A 16,894-nucleotide genomic window follows, 5' to 3' on the forward strand; every position below is an offset into this window, starting at 1 on the left:
GCGCCTCAATTACCTCATCTGTAAAATGGGGATTAAGACCGTGAGCCCCACGTGGGATAACCTAATAACCTTCTATCTACCCCAGGGCTTAGAACAGAAGTTAGCACACAGTCTGTGTCCCCCTTCTAGACTTCGAGCCCGTTGTTGGGCAGGGATTGTCTCTATCTGTAGCCGAATTGTACTTTCCAAGCCTTAGTACAGCGCTCTGCACACAGTAAGCGCTCAATAACTACGATCGAATGAATGAACCATCATCATCATTATTATTATTACCTAACAAACACCTCTATTTATTCATCGTTATCGTTGGTGGTGTGTTGTTGCTATTACATGTCCGGACCCTGCTCTTGTCCTAGAGTTCAGAACGGTGCTCAGCGCTTAGAACAGTGCTTGGCCCACAGTAAGCACTTAAATAGCATCATTATTCAGGGGCGAGTCACAGTGGCTCAGGAGAGGAGCACCGACGGATCACGACCACCTCACATTACTCCCCCCATTCCAACCGCGTAGACCCCCCCCCCCCCAAAGAAGACCTTTAAAGGAGCACTCGAGAGGCGCGAATTGAAACACGATGCGATTTATTCGGGGTCAGAGAACCCCCCAGGGAGCGCAGGGCTTTGCTGATTATATACATCCGAACGGCAGCAGCTCACCCGGAGCGCGCAAGGGACCCCAAGCATGGGTTGGGGAGTGGGGGGCTGGAGGGCGGGTGGGGGGGGGGGTGTCCCCGAAATCCCGGCCGAGGCCCGTGGGACTGGGGGCCCTTCCTTGAGCCCCTCAAAGGGGTCAGGGGGAGGATGGAGTGGGGAGAGGGCGGGAAGGGATGGAAATTCGAGGCTGGGGGAGGGTCGCCGCGGGGTCGCGGGGGGCGGGGATGGAGGGGGTTTATCTGGGGCAGCGCTGGCTGGAGGACGATTGGGAGAAGCGGACACTGGACCCGCTGACCCCTCCCCGGCTGCTGCCGGAGGAGAAGCCGCCTCCCAAGCCGCACCGGCTGCCGGAGGAGAAGCCTCCTCCTCCGCTGCTCCCGAAGCCTCCGCCGCTGCCGAAGCCTCCACCGCTCCCGAAGCCTCCTCCGCTTCCGAAGCCTCCTCCGCTCCCGAAGCCTCCTCCGCTCCCGAAGCCTCCACCGCGGCCGAAGCCGCCGCCCACCGCCGAGGAGGTGCTGGTGTTGCTGCTGACCACGGCTGCCAGGTGAAAAAGAAGAAGACTCACGATGGTTGCTAAGCGCTAAGTGCCAGGCACCGTAGGAATCGTCGCGATGGTTGAGCGCTAATTACGGACCAAGCCCTGCTCTAACTGCTGGGGGAGATACAAGGTGATCGGGTTGTCCCAGAACTCATCCCCATTTTAGAGGTGAGGGAACTGAGGGCCAGAGAAGGGAAAGGACTTGCCCCGGGTCGCACAGCGAAGTCAGGTCCTCTGACTCCCAAGCCCGGGCTCTTTCCACTAAGCCACCCTGTTTCTCGTCTGTAGTAAGCGCTGGGGCGGATAGGAGCAGATCGGGTGGGACTAGGTCCCTGTCCTGTGTTGGGCTGTCCAGCGTCATTGCACAGAAGAGGAGAGTGAGGCACAGAGAAGGGAAATGACTTGCCCGAGATGACAGGGCGGTCAAGTGGTGGAGAAGGGATTAGAACCCCTGACTCTCTGACTCCCAGGCCCGGGCTCTATCCACTAGGACACGCTGCTTCTCTGTGGGGGGGATCAGTCTGTAGGATCCCTGCACCCAACCCCCCTCGTCTGCCCCCTCCAATCCAGCAGAGAAATCCCAACTGTCTGTGGTCTCTGGAGGCTAGCTCCCCTCCTCCCAACCCAGCCCTGTTGACCCTAGAGACCCTCTCCATCTCTCCTCTCCACCCTTGGCTTCTCTATCCATGCATGGTACTTATTGAGCATTTGCTATGTGCAGACAGAGCACTGTCCTAAGCGCTTGGGAGAATACAATATAAATCACTCCCCAGCCGACTGGCCCCTGGCCCAGCCCAGCTGACCCTGGACACCCATTCCTTCCCTCTTCCCCTCCTTCAGCCTTCTCAGCCATCCATGGTACTTACTGAGCGCTTTCTGTGGGCAGGCACAGCACTGTACTAAGCGCTGGGGACAATACACTACGATAGGATGATAGACATGATCCCTGCCCTCAAGAAGTTTATAGTCTGTAGGAGAAGCTGACAGTCTTCAGTCTCCCTATCTATTCTCCCTGCTCCTATGGGCCTGCCTCTCCCTTGGCCCAGGCAGATCATGACCTTTCCCTCCTCCAGGAAGTTTTCCCTGATTCATCCCCAGCCCTACTCTCCACTCTTCCGTCCTGACTGGACCTCGGTGCCCCTAGAGAAGGGGATTGCCTGTGGGCCTGACCCTTTTCCCCTATTGGATGGGAGGTTTCCACGGTAATAATAATGGTGGTACTTCTAAAGCACTATGTGCCAAGCACCGCACAAAGCACTGGCTAGTTGCTAGATAATCAGATTGAACACATTCCCTCTCCTACATGAGGTTCACAAAGTGGGAAGGAGAACAGGTACTGAACCCCCTTTTCAACTTTAGAAACTGAGGTCTGGAAGAGTTAAGTGACTTGACTAAGGTAAAACAGCAGGCAAGTGACAGAGCCGGGATTAGAACCCAGGTCTTCTTGCTCCCAGGCCCGAGCTCTTTACTGAGGATCCCAAGGTCCCCCCCATACACTATAGGCTGGGTGGTTGATTGCCAGGGGCCCTGGGGAAAAAGACTCTAGGGAAATGGATACTTACAGATGCTCACGGCGTTCTGGTGCTCTCCAGACATCCTGTGCGGGGAAACAGACGTAAGGTCAGCAAAGAGAGTGCAAGGGAATCAGTCGATCAGTCAATCCATCAGTAGTATTTACTGAGCATTTACTATGTGCAGGGCACTGTACTAAGTGCTTGGGAGAATAATAATAATAATAATGTTGGTATTTGTTAAGCGCTTACTATGTGCAGAGCACTGTTCTAAGCGCTGGGGGAGATACAGGGTAATCAGGTTGTCCCACGTGAGGCTCACGGTCTTCGTCCCCATTTTACAGATGAGGTAACAGGCACAGAGAAGTGAAGTGACTTGCTCATAGTCACACAGCTGACAAGTGGCAGAGCTGGGATTTGAACCCATGACCTCTGACTCCCAAGCCCAGGCTCTTTCCACTGAGCCCCGCTTAAAGCGGGGTTGGGAAGAAACGTGTCACATAAGGGGAACAGTAGACACGGGGTTTGCCCCCACCCCCTTGCAGAGACACAGTTGCCCCCCATGTCAGAGGTGAGAAATGAGACTGTTTAAAGTGCTTGCTATGAGGTTGCCATAATGGCAGGAAATTGGTGTGGGCTGGTAAATGGTAACTTATCTGCAAGGTAGCCTTAGGCTTTGTCACGTCCCTCTGAGCTCTCAGCTCAGGTCACCCCTGAGTCCTCGGGGTCCCCTGGGGTCCGGGTCACCCTTGAGCCCCACCTGCACTCCTCTCCCTCCAGCAGCTTCCTGTAGGTAGCAATCTCCACATCCAGGGCCAGTTTGACGTTCATCAGCTCCTGGTAATCCTTCATTAGCCGGGCCAGATCCTCCTTAGCCTGCTGCAGAGCCGCCTGGAGCTCTTCCAGCTTGACCCGGGCATCCTTGAGTGCCAGCTCGCCCCGCTGCTCAGCGTCGGCGATGGCCGTCTGCAGGTTGGCATTCTGGCCGGGGAGAGGCGACGGAGAAAGCGGGTGAGCGAGAGGGGTTCCATCAAACGCCCCCATCAATCAGGGATGGCTGGGATGGCGCCCTGACTGGAGGCGGAGGGCTGACCCAGATGACCCCTTGGGTACCACCCTGCTCGGGGCTTCTAGGATGAGATCGCCTTCCTCCCTCCTTCCCAACTCCAGCTCCCCCGGCTCCAGCCTCGCCCCACCTGCTTCTTGACGCTCTCGATCTCGGCCCGCAGCCGCTGGATCATGCGGTTCAGCTCCATGATCTCGCTCTTGGTGCTCTTCAGGTCATCTCCGTGGCGACCGGCGGTGCTCTGCAGCTCCCCGAGCTGGGGGTGGGGAGAGGGAAGCCCGACCGCCATCGCGGATCAGACACAGTGGGGGTGTCTGCCCGACCCCTCTCCCTTCCTCCTTCCTGTACCAGTTCGGAATCACATCCTCCAGGAGGCCCTCCCGGATCCCTTCCCACACTTAATCGATCAAACCACGGTGTTGATTGAGTGCTTACTGGGTGCAGAGCACTGTATTAAATGCTTCACCTCAACCTCCTTCCCATTCCCACTGTTGTTTGGGGACCTACTTGGGGGTGGCCGCAGATCGTCCCCCAACCAAGGCAAGCTCCCCTGTGGAGGACTGGCTGTGGTTTAGAGGGTTCCAGAGGGTAGAAATCTTTCTCCTACCTTGGTCTGGTACAGGGCCTCGGCCTCAGCCTTGCTGCGCTGGGCGATCTCCTCGTACTGGGCCTTGACCTCGGCGATGATGCTGTCCAGGTTCAGGAAGCGGTTGTTGTCCATGGACAGGACCACCGATGTGTCGCTGACGTGGGATTGCATCTGGGACAGCTCCTGGAGGCACCCAAGAAAGTCTGAGCCCATCTCAAGTGTGTGCCGCGAGAATAGGGCAGCAGCGACCCTGCTCTGCAGAGACTCCCAGAGGGGTCCAGAACACACAACGTGCCCCCAACCCTGTTTCCGAGAAGATCCTGGGCTGCGGGAACCCCCTGACTCCCCTAAACCGCTTCTTGAGAACTCATCCCCGATGCCTGATTTCAGGAACCGCGGCCTTTTGTGTTTTTTTAGGTTCCTGGACCCCGACCCCCAATCCCGGGCCGAGGGGGTCCTCCAACCCCCACGTTGGCCTGGCAGAGATACAGGACCCTCACCATCTCGTATAACGCCCGCAGGAAGTTGATTTCATCTGTCAGGGAGGTCACCCGGCTCTGAAGTTCCACCTTGTTCATGTAGGCGGCATCCACATCCTGGGAGGGGTGGGAAGGAGAGAGTTTATATTCAACCCCTCAGTGGCCAGAGAGGTGAGGGTGTCCCAAGCCCCACCCCCCTCAAAGATCCATGTCCATTCCTACACTCTGGAGGGGCCAGAGGGGAAGCGGTCTAGACTAGTGGATAGAGCATGAGCCCGGGAGTCAGAAGGACCTGGGTTTTAATCCCAGCTCTGCCACTTGTCTGCTGTGTGACCTTGGGCAAATCACTTCACTTCTCTGGGCCTCATTTATCTCATCTGTAAAATGGGGATTAAGACAGTGAACCCCATGTGGGATATGGATTTGTGTCCAATCTGATTACTTTGTATCTACCCCAGCACTTAAAGCCGTGCCTGGCACACTGTAAGCCCTTAACAAATGCCATTAAAAAAGAAAAAACTGGGGCGGGAAGGGAGGAGGGAAAATCTGGGAAGGGCAAGAGCCCCAGGTCCCGGGGGGGGGGGGGGGGAGACAAAAGGAACCAGGAGAAGGATGCCCCTTCCAAAGCCGCCATGAGCCAGGGAGGGGAGGAATTAGTTCCCTTGTAGCAAGACGGATTGAAGCTGGAACAAAGAGATAATTTTCCAAATTGCACCCCGAGGGCACTGGAGCTCTTTAGAACCACAAAACAACCCCGCCCATTGGAAGAGGGAGGATGAGATGGAAGAAGGAGTAGAGTGGTCTAGTGGATAGAACCTGGGGCTTGGGAGTCAGAAGGACTTGGGTTCTAATCCTGTCTCCCCCAATTATCAGCTTTGTGACCTTGGGCAAGTCACTTCACTTCTCTGGGTCTCAATTACCTCATCTGTAAAATGGGGATTAAGACTATGAGCCCCTTGTGGGATATGACCCGTGTCCAACTCGGTTACCTTGTATCTACCCCAGCGCTTAGAACAGTGCCTGGCACATAGGAAGCACTTGAATACCGTAAGAAAAAACAAAAGATCAGGCACTTGGGCAGGAACTAGACCTTCAGAGATGCCCAGACCCCTATTCCCTATTCCTGTTCATCTAGTTTCCCAACTTCCGCCTCCCGCCCCCACCAGAAACAAAAGAAGAGGGGAAAACCCTCTTCTTCTCATGCGAAAAGGAAAACTTAAGCTCCTTATTCCAACACCCAATTCCTCTTCCCCGGCCCGCCCCCTTACCTTCTTGAGTGTCACGAACTCATTCTCGGCCGTGGTGCGCTTGTTAATTTCCTCTTCGTACCTGGTAGGGAGAAGAGAGGGAGAAGGGGGGTTGGATTGGGGTTCCTCCAAGGAAACCACTCCCTTACGGTCTTTGCTGGTCTTACTTGAGTCCCTCGCACTGCGGTTTCTTCCCCAAGAAACACGCTGAGGGGAGCCCTGCTTTGGACACAGCCCCTCAGAGCAGCCCATAGGAGGAAGTCTCCTTGCTGATTTTTCTGCCCAGAATATCCTCCCTGCTCAGACCAACAATCATGGTCTCTGCCTCCCTACCCACCCGAGCTGGCCCTACAGGGTCCCCTGTTTTTTTTAAAACGGTATTTGTTAACCATATTTATTGAGCTTTTACTGTGGGCAGAGCACTGTACTAAGCACTTGGGAGAGAACAATGTAACAGTTGGTAGACATATTCCCTTCCCACAATGAGCTTGTATGAAGCACTGTACTAATTGCTGGGGTAGATACAAGATAATCAGGTTGGTCACAGTCCAAGTCCCTTATGGGGCTCACAGTCTAAAGAGGAAAGAGAACAGATACCAAATCCCCATTTTACAGATGAGAAAACTGAGGCACAGGGCTTTGCCCAAGGTCACACAGTGGCAGAGCTGGAATTAGAAGCCAAGTCCTCTGACTCCCAGGAATGGGCTCTTTCCATTAGGCAACAATCCTTCTCAAATCCAAAACAGGGGTTTGAGTCACTTTACTTCTCTGTGCCTCAGTTACCTTATCTGTAAAATGGGGATTGAGACTGTGAGCTGCCTGTGGGACGGGGCTGTGTCCAACCTGATTTGTTTGCACCCACCCCAGCACCCCAGCACTGAGTACCGTGCCTGGCACATAATAAACGTTTAACAAATGCCACAATTATTACTATCATTATTATTATTATTATACTTATGCATTCTGTGGGATGGAGGAGAGGCGGGACAGATTCTCCCCATTTCACAGAGGGGGAAAGTTGAGGCACAAAGAGGTCTTGCAACGATCCCCCTACAGCGAGACCCTCTACCCCTACTCCAGGGCGAGTGTCTGGGCTCACTTACTTCCTCTTGAAGTCCTCCACCAGCTCCTGCATGCTCCGCAGCTCTCCATCCAGTCTGCTCCGCTCTGACAGGAGCCCATCCAAGTGCCTGTGCAGGCTGCTGATGTAGGTCTCGAACAACGGTTCTAGGTTGTTGGTACCCGAGATGGAGCCAGTCCCATGCTGCTGCAGCAGCTCCCACTTGGTCTCCAGCACCTTGTTCTGCTGCTCCAGGAAACGCACCTGTGTGGGAGGAAGGGACAGAGAGGGGTGTCAGGACCCCCAAATCCAGCAGTCTGGGATGTCAGAGCCCGCCCCCCCCCTTTACGGAGGTTTCTAGACTCTTGAATGGGAAAATGCAGGATTCTGGGTGATTCTGCGGCAGGGGGGATGAGGATCGGACTGACGGGAGAATTTCCTGCCTCCGATGAGGTCTAATCTCCACCAGAAAAGTGGAGTAGTGATTTTACCACGTAGACAGCCCAGGTGGGAGAGGGAAGCATCACCCTAGGCTCATCGCTTAAACCAGAAAACGGCTATATCTCCCCACATTTGAAGGGGACCAACTCTCCATTCAGGGGAGTTGATGGAGATTTTGAAGGAAAAAGGGAAGGGGGAGACTCTGCTCCGCTGAGGGAGGCCAGAGGCAGGAGCATGGCCCAGATGACCTCCCCAGAGATGCTGCGATCCAAAACCGCCAGGATAGGGAAGGAAATAGCCCGGACCACGTCCCCTCCCCTAGCCCTCCCCCAGCAAGGTCCACGGCAAATTCAGTTTCCACTCCTGAGCTGATTAGGGTGGGGAGCAGGGATGGGGGAGAGGAGCAGCTGAGACCCAGGGCCGGCTATAGACCCCCAAACTCCTCTCCCCAAGACACACACATGCCCTGTCTCTGTCTCCCCTCCTCGGAATCCCAGGAGACGGGCTGCCTTTGAAGCGGTAGTCGGGTTTGGCTGGCATTCTACCCCAGGAGGGTTTGTTTCCCTGGGTAGCTGAGAGCCAAGCCTCCTCCCTCAGGGCACCACGAGTGGGGTCCTGGGGGAGAGAAGGGAACCTGCCTGTGGGCCCACGGGCAGGGAGAGGTACCCTGGAGCATACTAGAGGCCCACAAGCTGCAGCCCATCTAGGCACGCCACCATCAAAGATGTCTCTAACCATCGGCATCTGATCCACCCTTGAGGCTTCCCCTTCCCTTCTGGCCCCCACAGGTGTCCCGACTCCCACATTTCACCTTGTCGATGAAAGTGGCAAACTTGTTGTTGAGTGTCTTGATCTGTTCACGCTCCTGGCTCTTCACGGCCCCGATCTGGGGGTCGATCTCCACGTTGAGCGGCTGCAGGAGGCTCTGGTTGACCGTCACCTCCTGGATGCCACCAGGGAAGCCTCCAGGGCCGAAGCCACCGGGACCCCCGAAGCCGCCGGGACCCCCAAAGCCTCCGGGGCCTCCGAAGCCGCCACCGCCGAAACCCCCGGCACCGCCGAAGCCCCCGGCGCCGCCGAAGCCCCCGGCACCGCCGAAGCCCCCGGCTCCGCCGAAGCCACCGCCGAAGCCCCCTCCTACGCCACCGAAGCCACCGCCTCCGAAGCCTCCGCCACAGACGCCACGGCCGCCCCCGAAGCCTCCGCCGCGGGCCCCCACGCTGATGGAAATGCTCTTACTGCCACCCAGGCTGTAGAGGCTCCGGCTCCCGAAGCCCCCGGCCCCTCCACTCCGGCTTCCACAGGCCCCACCGCCCCCGCCGGACCGAGCCATGCAGGAGCTCATGCGGCTGCTGCCCGAGACCACGGCCGAGCGGCCGCTGAAGCCCTTGCCCCCGCCGCTGCTGACGGTCGTCCTGCACACTTGTCGGTTCATGGCGATGCTAGCTGGGTTCTGGTGTCGGTGTCGGGATCGGAGCGAGGAAACCGAGAGCTGTGGAGGCAGAGCAGGAGACCTGCCTTATATACACCCAGGGAGCCTCTGGCCTCCGAGCCCCGGTGAGCTAATTAATCCCCAATACTCATGGGTTGGGTTTGCCTGCCAGGCAACAAGTTTGTTCCCAGAGCCCGAACACACCTTAGAAAATCGTCTGAATCGAGAAAAGTGCTGGTCTGGCAGGCGCGGCACCCCTGGGGGCACTCGGCACTTTTGCTCGACGGAGTGCCACCCTGCCGGGGCTGCGCTCGGGAGGGCGCCGGGGACCCCTCGAGACCCATCTGCCCCGCCGGCAGCTGCCCTTGGAACGCTACCTGCCCCATCCTGCCAACTCAGCCCCCTCTCTGCCTACCGACCGCAAAGGGAGAATGAAAACAACGCTTAGGTGGGCACTGAAAATCTCTTTGGAGCCATCCCCTCAGTTGACCGAAGAAAACCCACTGCCCTCATCCTTTCCTGTCCGAGTGACCCCTGTTCCCCCCGACCCCAGCATCTTCCCCAGGGCCTGTACTATAAAGCCACACCAAATGGCCTGGGCACCACCGGTCGAAAGGCCGAGGGCATTTGCTTATCTGGATTCAAGGGACTGGATCCGATGACCTCTTGAGCGTCTTTCTGGTGGTTTCGGTCCCCCTTTCTTCCCCTGAGCATAAGGTTCTTGGTGAGCACTCTGGGAAGATCGTTGCCTGACCCACCAAGGAGCTCTTCGAGCCTGCCAAGACGATTAGCACATTCATTTGGTGGACCTGGCTCCTTGGGGAGGACAGTAAATATGCTTTGGACTGGTAGTTTGTAGCCTAACCTGCAGGGTGGTCTTAAACAGCACAGATTTCTCCTTCCAGTCCCACCATCTCTGACAGGCATCCTCGGCCTCATGACTGTATGCCATCTGATTATCTTGTGCCTACCCCAGCGCTTACTATGGTGCTTGATACGTAGTGAGCCCTTAACAAATGCAACAGTCATCATTATTATAATCCTTCCCCCTTAGTCTGTTGAGGGAAGGGGCAGGAACAAGAGTGAAACTAAGGCCCAGAGAGGTCAAGAGACCTGCCTACAGCCACACAGCAATGGGTGAAGCCTGGGGAGACTGCAGAGGAAGCATAGAAATTTCCTTTTCTCCATGAGATCACTTCCCTCAGAGACTTGAAGGTGGTCCTGTGTAACTCCCAGAGTTCAAGAAGCTCTTGATCATTAAACCGAAACATAAGGTCACACAAAGCTTACTCTCTATTTTCCAGAGCTGTAGAAGACAAAGTGTGGAATATCCAGGCTCCTTGGTGTCTCCTCCTTCCTCGCTCCTGCGGGGAGGTGGGGAGTCGGAGAGGGGTGGGTGGGAAAGGAAGTGGGAGTGAGGCAGAACCAGAAGGGGAAAATTTGACCCTCCGGAGGTGGAGTCGACTCTCCAGCCTCCATTAAGTTTTTTGGATTATCTGAGGATTCTAATTATCCACTCCGCCCCTGGCTCTCCTTCCTGGGAGTTGGCAGTGAATTTGGATGGCGTCCGTCAGAAGGGCCCAGGAAGGAGCCCAAAGGGTGAAGCCAGTGACTTAGGGCCTGAATTCTGCTCTCCTCAGAACAAAGACTTCTGCATCTCATAGGAGTCAGCTTGATTCCATGGAGGTTCTCCCTGAGACAGACCTCTTTCATCCACTATGGGCAAGTTGGGCCTAGTACCCCATATACTTTGCTTGTCTCTGTGTATCCAGATGTATCTGAATCTGTTCTGTGTGTGCAGGAGGGGTTTATGTGGCTGTGGGTCTGTGGGTATTTGTGTGAATGTGTGTATGTGTGGGTCTACATGTGTTCTGAGGCATCCAAGTGTGTGTGTGTGTGTGTTTATGCAGATGGATGGGTGTGACTCTGTGGATGTATACATGTTTTCCTTGGGGGGAGCCCATGGGTGTGTATTCTTGTATATATGTGTGTTGCCCATGTGTGTGTGTGTACATACATTAGGTGGGGAGAGGAGCGCAGTGCGGGTGCATGAGTGTTCGCATGTGTGTGTGTGTGCTTGTTTATTTGTGTATATGTATGTGTGTGCATGCTTCCAAGATGGCTACTTGGAGAAGAAGGGGCAGAGGGGTCTCAGTGGTCTATTGATCCCAGGAGACCAGGGTGAATACACCTGTCATTTTGACAAAGAGTAACAATAATAATAATAATAATTGTAATACTTGTTATGTGCTTACTATACGCTAAGCATTGGGCTAAACCCAAAGGGTGTCCACAAAGAAGCAGGGAGGGCCTTGGTCCCCTGCTCACAGAAATCTCTCACTAATCCCCTCAGAGCCATGGCTCAGTAGCCCTTTAGAGATATCTCTTAGTCCCTCCCATTCAGAATTGTCTCTCAATTAGGGTCCCTGACCTGATCCATGGTCAGAGGGAGCCCGGGGGTCTGGTGGGAGGGGTCAAGCTGGCAGCAAGCCCCCACAAGCCCTCCAGGGTGACCCCCCCCAGTCTCTCCAAAGGCTCACCCATTGAGAATCCCTTCTCGCTCCCTTTTCCTCTTCATTCTGCCGAACCATCCCCCCATCTGGAATGCCTCTTTCTAGGACCACTAAAACCCACCTTCCCCAAGAAGCCTTCCCAGATTACCCCTCCCGGCCCTTCCAAGCGTGTGTGGTTGGGGAAAAAGGATCTCCCCTCAGCAGAGGGGTGGCCTCTCCAAATGATGCTGTAAGCTCTCACCTGGAAGCTCTTTGTGGGCAGGGACGCTGTCTACCAACTCCTTTGAATCATACTCTCCCAAGCGCTTAGTACAGTGCTCGACACAAGGTAACTGCTCAATCAGTACCTCAGGATGATAGCTTGATTGATTGACTGATGCTTGCTGGTTTGGTCCTTTGTCTCGTTTGGAGCCCCACATGGGACAGGGACTGTGTCCAACTTGATTTGCTTGTATCCACCACAGCGCTTAGTAGAGTGCCTGGCACAAGGTAAGTGCTTAATAAATACTATCAGTATTATTATTATTTTTGTCTATTTTATGTATTTTCTTTTCCCCCCAGGAAACTGGCAGGGGCTCCCAGTGCAGGGATCATGTCTTCTTCTCCTCCCTCTGTTCCTTTCCCAGCATCCAGCACAGTATCTGTGTATGGGTGTGTTTTTGTGTGTATGAGGATGGAGGGAATGTCCTGTGCCCCAAAGCAGCCTGGTTGTCCCTCTCTTCCCCAGGGCAGGAAGCGTTTATTCTCCACATTCCTCCAGTTCCAGCTCTCCCGGGTGATGGAGGCAGACACTGGACCCTATCGATCACTCTATCGATTAATCAATCATATTCATTGAGCTCAGAACAATGTATTGAGCACTTGGGAGAGGACAGTGTAACAATATAACAGAAAAATTCCCTGCCCTCCACAAGCTTACAGTCTAGAGGGGAAGACAGACATTAATATAAATAAATACATTATGGATTTGCACATAAGTGCTGTGGGGCTAGGGGTCGGGGATGAATAAGGGGAGCAAGTCAGGGTGACGCAGAAGGGAGTGGGAGAAGAAGAAAGGAGGGCTTAATCAGGGAAGACCTCTTGGAGAAGATGAGCCTTCAAAAAGGCTTTGAAAGCAGGGAAAGAGGTGACCTGTTGGATATGAAAAGGGAGGACGTTCCAGGCCAGAGGCAGGACGTGGGCGAGAGGCAGAGGCTGAGCAAGTGAATCTAGTGTCTGTGCAGGTGGGTGTGTGTGTGGCACCAGCTGCTGGCCACTGTCAGGGGAGGGACCTGTCCCAGGACCCCCTCCCCGACCAAGTACAGTTCAGCTCCAGGGGACTCTCCAACCATTGAAGTCTGGGGTTTCACAGCTCAGGGTATCAACTGGACTAAAAGATTCTTCCCTCTGCAACTGAAGGACTTCACCCCATGCAGCCCTGACTCCAGCTTCTCCTCCACAGACTGTGGATTGGGGGAGGGAGTTGTGGTTGTGAGGTAACCCCAGTGGGTGTGGGTGTGGGTGTGTTGAGGGCACACCCATGGACAGTGGGGATGGATCTTGGAAATACAAGGAGGGGGTGTGGAGGGCTGGAAGGGACCACTAGTTCAACTCATTATTATTATTATGACTTATTACTGCTACTATTATTATATTTGTTAAGTGCTTACTATGTGTAAAATATTATTCTAAGCACAGGGGTAGATACAAGTTCAACAGCTCAGACACAGTCCCTGTTCCATTTGGGGCTCACGGTCTAAATCGGAGGGAGATCAGATATTTAGTTAATCCCCATTTTACAGATGGGGAACCTGAGGCAAAGAGAAATGAAGTTACTTACCCAAGGTCACACAACAGGCAATTGGCAGAGCCAGGGCGAAAACCCAGGTTCTCGGACTCCCCGGCCTGGCTTCTTTCTACTAGGCCATGCTTCTCCTCCATTCCCCGGTCTCCAAGCAGGCTTCTCTGGGCCCCCACCCCATCTCCAACTGGGAGAAAAGTCCACTTTCCCCCTTTGCTTCCGTCCCCTACCTCAGGTTCTCTGTAAGTTCTTCCTTGGGTCTGTCCAAGGTCCTTCTTGCTGCACTAGAAACTAGCTCTTTTCCTTAGCAGTCCATTTAGAGGGGAAAGGGTTCCCATGTCTCTCCCTCCTTCTCCCTTCCAATCCCCTAGATTCTCCCCTCCCCATCTCTCTTTCCTCCCCCTCCCACTGGCTGCCCCTTAAACACAGCTCGGGTTGGGGTTCAGAGAAGAGTCAGACCCAGAGAAGAAAAGTCTGAGGGGTGATTTTCCCCATTCCTTACCGGGCCCAAAGGTGTGGGATGGAGGGATGATCCCCAGAATGATCATATAACAATAATTATGGTACTTGCTAAGAATTTACTATGTGCCCAGCACTGGTCTAAGCACTGGGGCAGATACAAGTTAAACAGGTTGGACACAGTCCCTATCCCACATGGGGTTCAGACTCTTAATCCCCATTTTACAGATGAGGTTACTGAGGAGGAGTTAAGTGACTTTATCAGGATCACACAGAGGACATGTGGTGGAGCCAGGATTAGAATCCAGATCCTTCTGACTCCCAGGCCCATCCTCTATCTACTTAGCCACTCTGCTTCTCTATCTTATCACAAGATAGGGCTAGACAAAATGGGGATGTCCTGTAGCAGAAAGGATTGAAGTTAGACTCTCCTAACCCCAAGACTTATGGGGTGCTGACTCCGGCAGCCACGGGAAATCTTTCCCACCCACTACAGCCTTCTCGGAAGATAGTCTAGGACCACCGGGTCATAGGGTGAGAGGGTGGGCCCTGCCTGAGGCAGGGGGATGGCTGCGATGACCCCTCCAGCCCCCTGCCTTAGGAAATCCGAGAAGGGGGAGGAGAGAGGCTCAGGGGACATCGGTGTCAGCGGGAATGCAAGGGGCGGGGAGGGCGGGTACGGCCTAGGAGGGAATCCACCGATGAGTAAACGCCAGGGAGAAATCTCCCAGCTGCCACTCACGGCCCTAAGCCAGGACCCCGCCAGGTGAGTGGCAGAGGGGGCACGAGTGCCAGCCATCGGAGCTCCACGCGCCCCTGCCAGCCTCGCTCCCTGAGTTAATCCCCTCCACTGCCGCCCCCACCCTGGCCTGGAGCTCGTGGCGGGCCAAAGCTGGGGCCTTGGGGGAGATGACTCTGGGGCTCTTGCCGGAAAAGGGAGGGTCTCGCCAAATTGGGCGTGGGCCCCCAGTGAGTTCATCCGATCCATCCCCCTACCTCCGGGCGGGACGCGCCTCCCGCAGCCGGGGCCGAGAGCGACATGGTTCTCCACGTTCCTCCCAGTGCTTGGGCTCCGCCGCCCTGTCTACCAGGAAGTTCTTCCTGCTGTCTAGCCTCAATCCTTCTTGCTTCAGTAAGCCAACCAGCTCCCTCGCCACCTCGACCCTGCTCCCCAGAGCCCGGACTTGCTGAGAGATAGTCTCTGCAGGAAGGCGGGGGAGAGAAATGGGAGAGATTAGGAGGATACCGAAAGGTAAGGGACTAACCCTCCCTGGAACCATCAGAGTATAAGCTCCTCGTAGCAGGGAATGGGTCACTTCATCTTGTGCTTTCCAAACGTCCAGTGCAGTGCCTTGCACCAAGTGGATACTCAATAAATACTGCTTTTACCACAGACTGTAAACTCATTATGGGCAGGGGAGGTGTCCTTTTATTGTTGTTATTATTGTTGTACTGTACTCTCCTAAGTGCTTAGCACAGTGCTCTGTATACAGCAAGTGCTCAATAAATATGAATGATTGACTATTGCGGAGGAATCCACCCATTGGCCTTCTTTCCTCGGGGTTTCACCCTCAGAACGAGAACGTCGCCACGTCATAGGGAGGGAGGGTGGTGGCACGGGGGGTTCAGAGAGGTTGAGCGCCTTCCCCAAACTCACAAGGCATAGCCTAGTGTAGGCTTTAAGCTCTTTGTGGGAGGGGAAGGTGTCTGTTTATTGTTATATTGAATTCTCCCAAGCACTTAGTACGGTGTTTTGCACGCAGTAAGCACTCAATGAATTAGATTGAAAGAATGAATAATGGAAAGAGCACATGCATGGGAGTTGGGGAATCTGAGTTCTAATCCCACTGTGTGTCCTTGGGCACATCACATAACTCCTCCATTTCTCAGTTTTCTCATCTGTAAAATGGAGTCCTAATCCCTGGCTCTCCTTCCCTTTTAGACTGTCAGCCCCATATGGGATGGGGGACTGTGTCTGATCTTGTCTCTACCCCAGTGCTTAGTACAATGCTTGGCACATGCTAAGTGCTTAACAAATACCACAGCGATTATTAATTCCCTGCCCTTTGGATCCCTCCCGGGTGCTGGGAAGCAGCTGAGCCGAAGCCCTTCGCCAGCACAAAGGAGTTGAGGAAACCCTGAACCGTCATCGCTTTTTAAGAGTCAACAGGAGCCTCCCTGGGGCTCAGCTCCCTCACCCTGCTTCACCCCAACGCCCGAGCCTCCCCCCACCTCCCCAACCAGATGTCCACGGGCTCTCCAGACACCCCCTCCTCATCCCCACTTCTCTGCTAACAAACCAATCTCCTAATCCCCCCACCTGGAATGTCCTCCCTCCTCTTCTCCTGGCGGCTCCCTTCCTTCCATCTTGCACTTGGATTTTGCACCCTTTACTCCTCCCTCAGCCCCACAGCACCTATGTACGTGTCCTTAATTTATTTATTTATCTTAATGAGTTGTTTCCCCTTCTAGACTGTAAACTCGTTGTGGGCAGAGAAAGTGTCTTTCACTCTGTTACATTCTCCCAAGAGCTTAGTTGAGTGCTCTGAATACAGCGAGCATTCAATAAATACCATTGATACCTCAAAATCTGGCTCAAATAGTCCCCCTCCTTTAGAACGCCTCTCGATATTGACTGCCCTCACTGGGTTCCGGCCACTCTCACATTCACTGCTGTCCTCAGCAGCCCGGGCTCGTGTCTCTGGACAACCTTCGGACTGTCCAGAGACACCCAACTCCCCTCCTACCTCACCCCACTACTCTCCTACTCCAACCCAGCCCGCACACTTCGCTCCTCTGATGCCAACCTTCTCACTGTGCCTCGATCTCTCTCGCCGCCGACCTCTTGCCCAGGTCCTGTCTCTGGCCTGGCACACCCTCCCTCTTCGTATCCATCAATCGCTCTTCCCACCTTCAAAGCCTTACCGAAGGCCCATCTCCTCCAAAAGGCCTTGCCTGTCTAAACTCTCCTTTCCTCGTCACCCACTCCATCCTGACTTGCTCCCTTTATTCATGCCCCCTCCCAACCCCACAGCACTAATGTCCATATCTGTATTTTAATTTATTTCTATTAATGTCTATCTCCCCTTCTAGACTGAAAGCTCGTTGTGGCCAGGGGATTGTGTCTGT

General features: G+C 54.6%; 1 protein-coding gene across 3 annotated transcripts; it reads right to left on the bottom strand.

Annotated features, from left to right (window-relative positions):
* Positions 1-885: 885 nt before the first annotated feature.
* KRT3 (keratin 3) lies at positions 886-9,016 on the bottom strand. 3 transcript variants are annotated; one of them, XM_029073172.1, is made up of 10 exons: positions 8,674-9,016; positions 8,393-8,604; positions 7,184-7,404; positions 6,102-6,162; positions 4,855-4,950; positions 4,373-4,537; positions 3,896-4,021; positions 3,460-3,680; positions 2,751-2,785; positions 886-1,187 (listed from the first exon to the last, which is right to left on the bottom strand). In XM_029073172.1, the coding sequence occupies exons 1-10, from the start codon at positions 9,014-9,016 to the stop codon at positions 886-888; spliced, it is 1,782 nt and encodes a 593-aa protein (XP_028929005.1). The 3 variants fall into 3 exon arrangements, with proteins under 3 accessions (XP_028929005.1, XP_028929004.1, XP_001505912.1); XM_029073171.1 differs by having other exon boundaries at positions 8,638-9,016; XM_001505862.2 differs by having other exon boundaries at positions 8,393-9,016.
* Between the last annotated feature and the right edge of the window lie 7,878 nt (positions 9,017-16,894).

This window comes from Ornithorhynchus anatinus, chromosome 10 (assembly GCF_004115215.2).
Source record: "Ornithorhynchus anatinus isolate Pmale09 chromosome 10, mOrnAna1.pri.v4, whole genome shotgun sequence".
Lineage (NCBI taxonomy): Eukaryota > Metazoa > Chordata > Mammalia > Monotremata > Ornithorhynchidae > Ornithorhynchus > Ornithorhynchus anatinus.